General features: G+C 48.5%; 1 protein-coding gene across 1 annotated transcript in view; it reads right to left on the bottom strand.

Moving 5' to 3' along the window:
* The window catches only part of LOC144938213 (titin-like), a 335325-nt gene that overhangs the window by 121701 nt on the left and 200599 nt on the right, over positions 1 to 13025 (bottom strand). Inside the window, 16 exon segments of the mRNA XM_078866029.1 lie at positions 27 to 311; positions 882 to 996; positions 1134 to 1321; positions 2295 to 2597; positions 3257 to 3556; positions 4358 to 4642; positions 5162 to 5428; positions 6201 to 6325; positions 6450 to 6591; positions 7131 to 7400; positions 7706 to 7984; positions 8597 to 8863; positions 9328 to 9594; positions 11242 to 11410; positions 12252 to 12349; positions 12478 to 12744. Of these exon segments, the coding sequence (XP_078722155.1) occupies positions 27 to 311; positions 882 to 996; positions 1134 to 1321; positions 2295 to 2597; positions 3257 to 3556; positions 4358 to 4642; positions 5162 to 5428; positions 6201 to 6325; positions 6450 to 6591; positions 7131 to 7400; positions 7706 to 7984; positions 8597 to 8863; positions 9328 to 9594; positions 11242 to 11410; positions 12252 to 12349; positions 12478 to 12744 (3627 nt within the window).

The raw sequence follows: 13025 nt of genomic DNA, 5'->3' as shown, positions 1-13025 counted from the left end.
TTAAAAAACGCACTGCTTGACCGTACCGTAAACCAGGACCTTGATGTCACCGGAGATTGTCCCCACAGAGTTCTCCAGCTTGAGCATGTAGATGCCCTCGTCGCTGCGCTGGCTTGGCGTGATGGTGAGCTCCACGTACGTGGGCCTCACCATCATCTTGGCCCTCTCCTCTTTCTCCAGGCTCTTCTCCTCCAGTGTCCAGGTGGCGACGGGCAGAGGGTAGCCAGTGATGGGCACATTTATCCTCAGCGGGTCTGGCACGTAGACCACCAGCCCATCCTTGAAGGCGCTCAGATCCATAGTTGGCATGACTGGAAAACAGAAGTGCCAGTGTCAAGGGGCATCAGGGGCGAATTGTGATTGGAATGGGCGCCGGAATTTTTTAGCGTTACCCCCCTCGTATTTATTAAGTTTCTCCAGAAGCTCTGGTTTCTTTCCACGTGCCAAATACTCACAATTGTAGAATTGCCCATTATAATAAAAGATCGCACTTAAAAACTCGGTGCGGCTTGCCCGGTTAAATATAGGGTTATTATACCCACCCTAAATGAGAGTGATATATTTATCTATCTGTGAATTAAACTCTGCCAAATTTCCGCTATTTAATACAATTTTCATTATTAGGAATTAAAAGGGCTATGGGAATGCCACCAGTGCAGGGGCAGAAGTAGTAAATGGGAGACTGAGCGTGGAGATGGAAGGTAAAATTAGAATTGAGGACAGTGGACGTGGCTTAGAAAGGGGTAGAGAAGAGAAGCACATGGAGAAATAAAATCCGAGTAGCCAACCCCATTGTGATAACGCTACTTTTGTCTCAGAACACGATTAAACTGTGCAACCATCACAACGCGCAGCAGCACGGAATATTTGGTCAAACTTACTGCCTGGATCATCAGCTGTTAGTGGCCCCAGGATGTCCGTGGGATCAGACACTCCAGCGGCATTCTCAGCACGTACTCGGTAAGTGTAGCTGTTAAACTGTTCCAGCCCCACAACCTGTAAAGGCAAATGTGCGAACGTGTGTACACACAAAATATTTACACACTAAGCGCTGGGTCAAGGTGTACACCGGGTTGGAGCGAGACAAAGCGTCAGCGGTGCGTTCAGCGAGGTGAGCTGGTGAGGAACACTACCTTGTAGGTGAGGAGAGGGCAGAGGCGTGGGTTGCAACGGACCCAGTGGTCCGAGCCCTGCTCGCTCTTCTCGATGATGTAGCCAAGGATGGGGCTGCCACCGTTGCTGAGCGGGGGCTCCCAGATCAGCTCCACCGACGACTTGTTCTGGTTCTTGTGCTCCAGGCAGGTAGGTGGGCTCGGTGGATCTGCAAAGTTAAGTTAGGGCAATGTTGAGGTGGGTTCATTCTTTGAAGAGCAAGGTCAGCTGCATGTGATCTTTTGAAGTGCACATTTGCATTTTTAGGGAGAGCACAGAATCAAGTGTGGAATGAGGTTTCACCAACTTCTGCTCAGCTGTCAGTTCTAGTTTCCGATTTGGGTTTTCTCAAGACAAAATCGATTCGGTTTGAAAATGTCACTTCCATGATGTCGTGTGATGTGAGTTGTTGTCACTTTGCTACTACTAAGGCAACTTAAATGATTACATAATGTAAATAATAATAAAAATGCAACATCTGAAAAAGATCTGAACTTGTTCTTAAAAATCCCATTATTATAAAAAAAAAATTTCATCCGAAACTCATCGCTCGTGCATCAACACTGACAAAGATCTCCCGTATAGCCTTTAACAGACTGTTGGGGCAAGTGCTATTAGCGAGCACCTATGAAGGGCGGCTCGGCACACAAGGGGGTGGATGGCCAACACCACGCCCGGTTGCCTGTGTCTTCGTAGTGGCGATGTTAGCACACTGCACCGGGTACTCATTCGAGACTGAGTCGAGCTAGGGGAGGCCCAGGACCGGTTCAGATAATCGTCACTTGGTGTTGGCAGCATGCTAACTGCTACACTACCACTCACAACATTAACAACTGCCATTCACTACGAAGTGGCGGTGATGTCACCACGGTGTTTGTGCCAGGCGATGTGCACATTAAGGCCATGTGAAGTGTCGACCGCCCGCTGGCCGGAGGTCACGGGCCAGACCCTTCAGGTGCCATGGTTGACTGACTGAGACGACTGACAGATGCCACACGTGTGCCCCCTACTGTGCCAACTCCACAACAACTGCTATTCGCCACTGAGTGGCGGCAACTTTGCCACGGCGCTTGTGCCAGGCTGCGTGCATGTTAAGGCAACGTTAAGGCCACTACCGATCGCTCACACACACATAAACGTACAGATGGGGTCCATAATCTTGATGGGGTTGGTGGCGAGGCTGGGCTTGCCCACGCCGGCCACGTTCTCGGCGCAGACGCGGAAGATGTACTCCTTGCCCTCCACCACGTCGGTGACTTGCGCCTGCAGCTCGTTGGGACCCGTCGTCGCTGCGACGTCCCACTTGGTGGAGGTGCGGTCGCGGAACTGCACGATGTAGCCGGTGATCTCGGAGCCGCCGTCGTACTCGGGCTCCTCCCAGGTCAGCCGGAGGCCGAACTTGTTGACGTCGTGCGGCTGCAGGTTCAGCGGCGCGTCCGGAGTGGCTGCGCGTTGGGGGAGATTAAAAATATGCCGAAGTTTAGGTGCGATCCCCGAAAAACGGAAAAAAAACGCATCGCATGGCCGTACGGTACAAAAACCACGAAAGCCAACGCAAGTAGAATGGGAAAGACATTATTTCCGAGGACACGGGGAAGGGTGGTACATTACATTGGCAAGGAAGATGAAAGGTATGCATTAATTTATTTAGAGGTTCGTAACCATTATTGCAGCCTTGCACCCCTTTGGTTCTCAATCTCAGTCTAATGTTAATAAACACATCGGGTGATGTACCCATTTTACACTGCTGGGTGTAGAGAGGCGACCGCTGTTTCAACTGCCTCACGAACTGCCAAGGTGATGACCGCTGCAGAGATGGAGTGATGAGACCAGCTCATGTGCGGGAACGGGATGATTTTGTGACATCGCGGGACCACGAGCAATGGCATAATTGAGGGGAGGTCGTTATCCAGCAGTGGAGAGTGAACAACCGATAACACGATGACAACGCAGATGACAAACAATGAATAACCTGTCAGGATCTGAACACAAGCGCACGTTTCGGAGCAACGAGCTCAACGTACGCGACAAACGCACGAACACGACGGCGATGATGAGGACAATGACAACAAGCAACAACCAAACACCGGCGGAGTGCGCTCACTGAATTTATTCTTGGCCTCCACGGGATCGATGGTCTCCACGGGTTCCCCGGTGCCGACGCGGTTGCGCGCGCTCACGCGGAACAGGTACTCCACGCCCTTCTGCAGGCCCGTGCAGGTGTACTCGCAGCCGTCGCACCGCTCGGTGGCGACGATCCACGTCTTGCGCTTCACGTCGCGCTTCTCCACGATGTAGGCGAGGATCTTGCTGCCGCCATCCGACTCGGGTTCCTCCCAGGCGAGCGAGATCTCGCCGTCGTACGTCTCCGTCACCTTCAGGTTCTGCACCTTGCCCGGTACGTCTGCGAGGAGGGCGGCAGTTGCGGTTTGACGCTTGTTTCTTTCTTTCATCTTGGTTCTTTCGGTAAAGTCACGTAGAATTTTCTACGTGACTTTACCGAAAGAACCAAGAAGATGAATCCCTGCAGTCACGAAAGCTTTAAATCGAAAAGCTTGTTTCTTTCTTTGTTCGTGTGGCTGTTGCGGTGTGAATGCTCGAATGGAACCAAGCTTGGTGGCTTTGCGCGTGATCCTAAACAAGCACCGACTTAGAAACTCATGGTGTTTACGCATCCTAATTGTTCGCATGAGAATCTGCACCTTTTCTGGCACTTCTGCGGGGTGGTAGGCATTTGGTTGTACCAATATGCAGCCACCAGCGAATGACGTGTCGTGTTCTCCAGATTCACGAGATGCTCCGTAAAGTAAGACGCACCGCAGACTTGTGCCCGGTGTCAATATGGTTATACAAATCTTATGGCTACATGTGAACACAGCTACCGGATTGTAATACGCACCCCTAACTCTTGCTTTATAATAACGGGTAAAAAAAAACATGTGGCTCATAATCCACGAATACGATAAACGGCTGCATTTAAATAGGCATAATGTTTCCCATGTAAGCAATGCATTTATACGTGCACTCATGATAAAACATAACGTTGCATGAACATTTATGCAAATTGTACGCAAATAACATGGTAAAGATACATTTAGGCAAACGTAGCAAACAAAATTGTATAAACGGACCGAATAAAAAAAATAAATCGATCCTTGAATCAATTTTCCGCGCAAATCAACCAAGCGCGGGTGCGGTGACATACCGATGACCTCCAGGTTGACGGTGACCTTGATTTCGCCATGCTTGTTGAACAGCCGCACCTTGTAGCGGCCGCGGTCGTCACGCTTAGGCGCACGCAGCTTGTAGGAGCTTTGCTCGCCCGTCGTCTCCACGTTCTCCGAGGGCAGCAGCTGGAGTTCGCCGTCCGGCTGCTCGTAGTACCACTCGCCGTGGGCCTTCGGGTACGCGTCATATGGGACCTTCATGCGGAACTGCGGGCCCGCTTCGATCTCGTAGTTGATGTCCATTGCCGCGGCCGTCGGTTTAGCTGTTGGCAATACAAGGTGGGGGGGGGGGGGGAGACAGTTTAGGTTTTGTAGAGCCTCGTTATGACAGTGACGCTGTGATGACCCAACATTGTGATGTTCTTCTAATATTACGTTCAAATATTTACGTGCACGTTATCCAGAAGATGAATGTTTAGCGGCTATGGTCATGATTGTACCTTGAGATGTAATTCGTTGAATACGATATATTTTATATGCATAAAGTGCCTACGTGTGACCACATGTAAAAGGAACCGAGGCCATCATTCCCATCAATGGCCTTGCACCGTTGTGCGGAAGGCACAAGAGGCAGAGGCCGTCCACGCAAGAGGCCGACTGACGGCATGAAGGCGGAGGGCTTAAAGAGAGCAAACCTTAAGGTCTCCAGAGAAGTGACTGCTATGACAAGAGAAAGGGAAGCGGCGAAGATCACGAAGCCGACAGAAGCGAAGAGACGGGGTGAAAAATAACAATGATATGGTCGAAGGCGGGGGAGTGGGGATAATCGGAGATCAACGTACCAGCCAGCTCCAGCTTGGCATGGGCGTCCTTGTCCTTGGCGATGATCTTGTACTCGCCCTGGTCACGCAGCTTCACGTCGCACACCTGCAGCCGGTGCACTTTGCCCACGCTGAGCATCTGGAACTTGTCGCTCTGCACCACCACCATGTTGTTGCGCAGCCACCTGACCTCCACGCGGTCTTTGTTGAGCTCCGCCTCGTACGTGACGTCGGATCCCGGTGGCGCCAGCTCGTCCTTTGGCGGACGGATGATTTCCACGGGGATCTCTGCGCGATCGGGAGAGAAAAACACGACCGATTGTTGCCCGGTTTCCCGTGGGAGAACTGCGAAAGCAGTCGCTCAGCGATGCACTTCTGATGCCACGCGTTTTAATGGACGGTATTGCTGTGTTTTTATTTTTTTCCCGTGGATCGGACACTACGACGCTGCAATGTCCTGTGACTGCCGCCTCTGCCGATGATCTTGGGCTGTGGTTGTCCTTGCAAAAGAGCTGCTTCGCTCAATGGGCCTAACAAACTGAAATTAAGTCTGAGTGTGTGTAAATCCGATTGTGCTACTCGCACTCTATCGTGAGGTGAAGAGTCCACTCTGAATGCTCACAGAGCAGTGCATCACCCCGTGTTTAGAGAATGGCCTGCAGGAAAGTTCATCACAGAACTACTCCTGGGATCATCCACAGCAGGGACGTCGTACTCTCCCACGTGAACTGCTGTGGAGCATGGGTCCTTCACTTATAACTGAGAAACGCGTTTGATGCCAGGTGACTGAAACTCAGATTACAACCCAGGATCTCGGCAGAACCAGCTGAGTGTCGCTGACCCCTGAACCACGTTGAGTGACCCAGCGACCTCAAATGGACCATCATTTAATGGTGATACGTGGGTACTAAACTACAATGCCATCCATGCACCCGCCAGCCTATTTGTTTGTCACTGAATATCTCTGGTACATCTCAATGCATTCTCTGCTGCCGATTGAACGGAACTTTCACTCTTACAGTTCAAGTGATGGGATGCGTGGGAAGTTTGATTCACTGACCGTCTACGAACAGGCGAGCCCTTGAACGCTTCTCTTCGACTCCACATGCATATTCACATTCGTCCTCCATCCTACATTCCTTAACGATCAGTCGATGCAACTTTCCATCCTTTTCAATCGTGTATCTGAAAAACAAAGACATCCCGTGTTTAAGGAATCCTGGAACGAAACCGGCATACATATTGATCACTTGATGCAAAAAAAAAATCTCGAACGTTATTATTATCATTTCGATTATTTAAAGCATACCTGTCATTTTCTCTCATCTCGCGACCATTCTTATACCACTTTGCCAGGGCCTTCTCCTTCGAAAGTTCGCAAGTGAAAATCGCGTCTTCAAACTCCGTCACCGTCTGGTCCATAACGTGTGCGTTGAAGTCCGTGGGAGCCTCTGCAGAGTGATGTGAATAAATAAAAAAACACGCACAATTGTGTAATTAAACATTACGGGAGGATTGTGAAATTGTTTCACGTCGGACAGCTGCGTAAAATACAGCAGTGATTGGCGCTCGGATTTTTTGAAACCCCATAAACCCGTCTTTTTTTTCCATCTTTTTTTTTTGCTTTGATCATAACAAAACGCGGGCACGTTACAGCCCGTTGCAAGACTCACTAAATCGGGTGTCACAATTCGTGAGCAACAATCCCGGCGCAACTGAACCATATTAAAGACGGGGGGGGGGGGGGTAAGATTGGGAAAGGAGCCCGCTTGCCTCAACCAAGTGGGGAAATCACGTCGGGGAGAGGATGTACATTTAAACGGAGGGGTGGGAGATGGGGGGTAATATCAAATAACCTTGAAATCAAATAACATAGAGGCGGCCAAGCCCCATAAACCCATCTTAAAAGTCTGAACATCGTAACCATCATTATTACCATCCTCATTTTTATTCACATTGCCCCCGGATTGCAATTGCCGGAGGATCGCACCTGAGATGATGAGCTCTGCCACGGACTTGTCGTCGCCAGCGATGACGGTGTACTCGCCCTCGTCGGACAGAAGGCAATCCCGGATCACCAGCGAGTGGCGTTTCTTGTCCACCTTGTACTGCACGCGCTTGTCATCGAACGGCAGCTCCTGCCCGTTCTTGAGCCACTTCAGCGTCACGTTCTCCAGGTTCACCTTGCACGTGAAGGTCACCAGCTTCTTCTCCATCGACTCCCGGTCCTCCAGGGGCTCGATGATCCTCAGGTCCTCCTCTGCACGATGCAAGGCACGCGAGGGGGACACTTAGTAAACGATGCTGTCTGATGGCCAACAGATTTCAACTAGAGTACGAAGCATTGTTACACTCATACACTTTATAACAATTATTTTGTGTACCGATATAATGTCACGTATCATGTCGGATAATTAAAAAAAAACATAATTAAGCATGATAACAAAAATGATCATAACACAATTGTCTATGTGTATCGTGTAAAATAAAAAAACAAGCAGAAATAAATCCACGTTTCAAAGACGTTCAAAAATTATGTGAATATTTTTTGGGCGTAAACCTCACCTTGAACTTCAAGGTTGGCGTTGCACTTGACTTGCTCTCCTCGGCTGTTGGTGACCACGATGGAGAATTCACCTTTGTCTTCCATAACAGCGTCTCTCACCCTCAGGGTGAACACCTGGTCTCTCTGGATGATGATGTACTTAGGACCATCGAAGATGGTGTCGCCACCCTTCATCCACTTGGCCTTGGTGCCTTCGTTGTTCACCTCGCAGTTGAAAACGCCCTCCTGGCCCTCTTTCACCTGCTGGTCCTTGATTGGCGTAATGATCCTCAATTTCTCTGTGGGCACACGACAAGAGGAGACGCGTCGTTAAGGTTGCTTGTCGTCGTGACGTTTGAAAGAAAACATGTTTCCGCGATAACAGCTCATCTCCGACAAAATACAACGGTGCATACCGGTCAAGGCAAATGTTTAAAAGACAAAACGTTTATTTTGTTGTAATACATGCATGTCTCCGATCTGTCGACGAGCAAGGTTGGCTATGTACGGTGCAAAAGCACTCCAACATACATACATACATATGTATATTTTACAAAAATTGGCGCCATAACAGCTCGTTTCCGACAAAGTACAGCGGCATATTTTTTTTATAAATGTTTATTTTGTAATATGTGCACATCTCTATCTGTCGTTGTTTTTGTGTGCTGAAGGGAAGTGAAGACAAGTCCATGACATGAGGCTCAAACACGCGGGAAACGTTAAAACAAATCGGTGCCAAGTAAAAGTCCATAATTTGCCGTAATTTTTTGGTACGCTGGAGGGAATTCTCTCGAGCTTTCTCTCTCACGGTCATCCTTCTGCCAGCTGTGGCAGGTGCAAGCAGTTGCCGGGCTCTACTGGCACCTAACGCGTTTTACTGTTAAGGAGCAGCGGGTGCGAAGCGAACTCACCGATCACCGTGAGCTCGGCGGAGGCGCGGGATGTCCCCACGACGGCGGAGTAGGGGCCCTCGTCCTTCACCTCGCTGTCCTTGATGGCGAGGCAGCGCTTCTTGCCGTCGACGAAGACGCCGTACTTGTCGCCGTCGTGCAGTTCCACGTCCCCGCGGAACCACGTCACCTCGTAGGCCTCCTTGGACACGGAGCAGGTGAACTCGGCACCATCTCCCTCCACCACTTCCTGGTTGGTCGGCCTCGATATGAACTCCGCCGCCAGCTCTGTGTAATGCGGCAAGGGGCAGGCAGGGGCCGTGGATTAACAACGGGTAGATTTTTCCCCAACCTGCCAGCCAAGTCACGGTTTTAAGGGGAGGCAATTACGTGCGGCCACTGCCACGCATGTGTCTTTTTAAACTGAACATTTCGCTGCTTAGGTGCGCTGTTTCAATAGCGCTGCGTGTTGCGAGCCGTTTGGCTCTTTAGGCCTACGGGGCTACGCTCGGCAACCCGGTTTCAAACGTTGTTCACAGGAAGCTGCATTTTATGCAAACGTGAATTAGAAGTGTTTAACTTATTTTCACTCAAATACTGCCTGCCATGCACTCATAAACCCGTGACCAAAGTCAACTACTCTGCGAACAACAGCGGGATTTAGCAGAAAGAAGTCAGGACGTGGCGCAACGATTTAGACCCAAAAAGAAAATCACTCTTCGCGGAGTAAACCAATATCGAAAGTGGCCCACCGTTGATCTTGAGCCCTGCGGATGTCTCTTTGGTTGGCAGCTTGCAGGTGTACTGCCCCACGTCCTCCGGCTTGGCGTCGTGGATGACGAGGATGCGCTTGCGCGCGTCGTAGATCTGCTCGTAGCGGCCGACCTCCGGCAGCTCCTCGTCACCCTTGAACCACTTCACGTCGGCCTGAGGCTTGGAGACCTCGCACACCAGCTTCACTGTGTCCGACTCAGTCGCCTCCTGGTTCATGAGGTTCTTGGTGAACACGACCTCCTCCTCTGTGGGTTCACGAGGAGGCGATAGGGGGTCAGGAGAGCCATACGCACACTGCAGAATGGAGCTGGAGTACTGATTTTAAATATATATGTAATATTGACAATGGCCTTTAGTTTGTCCAGTGAAGTTTCAGGACTCTTGTGCGGGAGGATCCTGCCTCGCGGTGGTTTGGTCAATTCCATCGAAGTGCGTTTGACATGCGGGAGGTAACCAGAGTGCCCAAAAGAAAAGCCACAGATTCCAGGGGATAACACTCAAAAGCTCTGCACAAATTAATTGAATACATTATAACTGCACTCTCGTATCTTGGCTACCTACCAGCAAAAGCCTACAATACTGGGTATTTCCAGCGCTAACCAGGCCAAATTCTGATAAGCTTCAGAGATCTAATGAGATTGGGAAATTTGTCGGAGATAAATAATATTGACTGCAATATGGCCCTATAGAGGGCCCATATGAATTAGACAAGAAAAATATTAACAAAGTGAAATTTGATTTAGCCAAGTTACTACATGTTATATGGAGCAAGTCTACACAATTATAAACATTTAACTGGCATTATACAAAAAATGTAGAATGCTAAAGCACAAATGAAATGTGGCATGAGAATATCAATGCAACATGGCAAAAACAAATTCATAAAATGTGTTAATTTATTTTAAATAGCTAACTCATAGGGAACTATTTTATTTTTATTTTTCCGTATCTAAGCTCAGTGACGGGATGAGAAAATATGGAAATTCAAGGCCCGGTCCCTGAACAATATGCTTGGACAGGGTTCTGCAGTGAGGAGGACTCTCGATAACAGCCGAAACTAACGTCCCATGAGTTAACACACAGGACTATGAGATGAAGAAGGAAGACAAGAAACACATCCTCATTCTTTACAACTGCCACCTGGATCAAACTAGATCGTTGGACGGTCCCATCTCACGGCCAACCCTTCGGTCGAGCACGGCCGGATTGAAGGATACCGCTGGATGAGGGAAAATTTACATCTTAACACCTGTTTGTTGCCAGAGAAAAGGGGAAAACCTATTCTCATGATAGACAACGTTTTGGGCCATGGCCCTTCTTCATATCATCTCTCTTGATATAATATTTCTGCTCTGAAGATGGGCTACACATTTTCCGCAATGTTGTCGATTAAATATCGCACCTCAGATTAGCACATTTGCCTACATACGGTGTGTAAAAGAAGTCCAACATCTCGATTTAAAGCTTTCGTGACTGCAGGGATTCATCTTCTTGGTTCTTTCGGTAAAGTCCCGTAGAAGGGAAATAATAAAATAATAAAAATTAAACATAATAAAATAATTATCACGACGTTTTGGCCACAACGCAAGCAGCCGTCCTCAGGTGAAGACCATGTCTGTCAGGGAGACAGCGTCTGAATACTGTCTCCTCGACAGACCTGGTCTTCACCTGAGGACGGCTGCTTGCGTTGTGGCCGAAACGTCGTGAGAATTATTTTATTATGTTTTATTTTTATTATTTTATTACTTCCCTTCTACGTGACTTTACCGAAAGAACCAAGAAGAAGTCCAACATCGTTTGATCATTGTTTTTTTTTAACCCTTTTATCTGGCAACAAAACTGACACCTTTTTTTACAAGGAGTTCATGTTTGCATTGACCACAATTACTCACCGATGACGGTGAGCATTCCTGAGGTCTTGGCCGTCCTGGCATCGCACTCGTACTCGGCCTCGTCGTCGAAGGAGCACTTGTGGACGACGAGCAAGCGCTTGGCTCCCTTGGCGACCATCTCGTACTTCTTGCCCTTTCTGATTTCCATGCCGTCTCTGAACCAGCGAACCTACAAGCGGGAGAAGATTAATCGAAATCGATTGGAGATTTTTTTTCATTGTTTCTTTAATTGCGACCCCGGGCGTAAGGGTGTTCAAACTGAGATGGATGGTTACATAGCGGGGACTTTGATCGAATTACACAAACCGTGTGTGCTTCTGGTACGGGTGCTGCTCGCCCCAATTAACCGTGTCATTAGTCGGCTTCGCTTAAGCTTTTCAAAGCAGCAAAGAAAATAGCAAAAAAACACATCAAAGTGGTTTTCAGCTTGACCGAGCTTGTCAGTGGGGGGTGGTGCTCACTCCCTTAAATATGGCTCTGAGCCAGTGGTGGAAATGCCACATTATTATGATTGCGATGAGTCTTTGCATACCACAACCACCGTTGATAATTATCCGCCAAATAATGGCACTCATCTTTTCGGCCTCAGAGTGAGGAAGGGCCGAGTTGACGCCCTGTGCCGGATGTAAACTCGCCACCATTATCTTGCAGGCTGTGCACTCTCCCCACTGTGCCATCCAGTCCGTTTGCAGGTTATTGAGGAAAGGTGACAGTTTAAATGGTAAAGGTGCAGCCCTGCAATTGCCCGCTCACACCACTGCAGGCAGAAGAAAGGCCTCCACTGGAGGGACCTCTAGACAGCCCTTCATAGAGGGTATTTGGTCTAATCCTCCACGCTAAAGCATATGTCTTGGAAGATGCAAAAGGTGTGTATGAACAACAAAATATGTTGAAAATCGAAACAAATCCTTGCTGAAGGCATCTGATAGAGGCTGATCAACGACCCATTGTCTTCAATTTCCTGAACTCTAACGCTCAGCATTGCATTTTAGATTTTGCTCGTGCCGTACCTTTGCATTTTCACGTGAGAGCTCGCATTCGAATTTGGCAGTCTCCTTCTCAATGACCTCCTGGTCGGACAACGGCTTCAAAAACTCCACATGTGGGGCTGGAATACACAAGCGATAATTGTAATGAATATTAATATAATTAAACAAACTGTACATTAGTGTATGTTTCTTAACATATCTGCGTATAGACTATATATATGTGAAATCATAATAATACTGTACTCACGCTCCACGATGAGGGAAGCTGTGGTCTTGAAGTCTTTTGAGTCGCAAGTGTAGTTCTTAGCATCTTCTGGCATGCAGTCATGAATGACCAGCTTGCGGACTCTGCCCTCAGAAATGATGTCATACTTCTTGGACTTGTGCAGTTCCTTTCCATCCTTGTACCACTTCACCTCCGCATTTTCTCGCGAAATCTCGCATTCGAAAGTGGCCGTGGCCTCTTCCTCAACTGTCTGGTCCTCCAGGGGCTTGGTGAACTCAGCAGGTGGTTCTGAATACGAACACCGAATCATTGCACCTCCGATTAGCACAGTTGGCAACGTACGGTTTGAAAGAAGTTCAACATACATACAACAATCGATCGCAATTTTCAATGATGAAGATCATTTTAGCGAACGAGCAAAATAGATGCAACGCATCAAGTGAAGAAGTTCCAATGTCAGCTTAACGAAATAAAATGTTAAAAAAGAGCACTGATTTGTTTTGGGGTTGTACCACGTGAAGTTTGGCATTATGTCTGACGTTTCGCTCCACGTGCCAGACAGCAGTCAA

The sequence above is a fragment of the Lampetra fluviatilis genome, chromosome 21 (genome assembly GCF_964198595.1).
Source record: "Lampetra fluviatilis chromosome 21, kcLamFluv1.1, whole genome shotgun sequence".
Taxonomy (NCBI): Eukaryota; Metazoa; Chordata; class Hyperoartia; order Petromyzontiformes; family Petromyzontidae; genus Lampetra; species Lampetra fluviatilis.
Note: the sequence above shows the minus strand (reverse complement) of the source record. Positions and strands in the feature narration are given on the sequence as shown.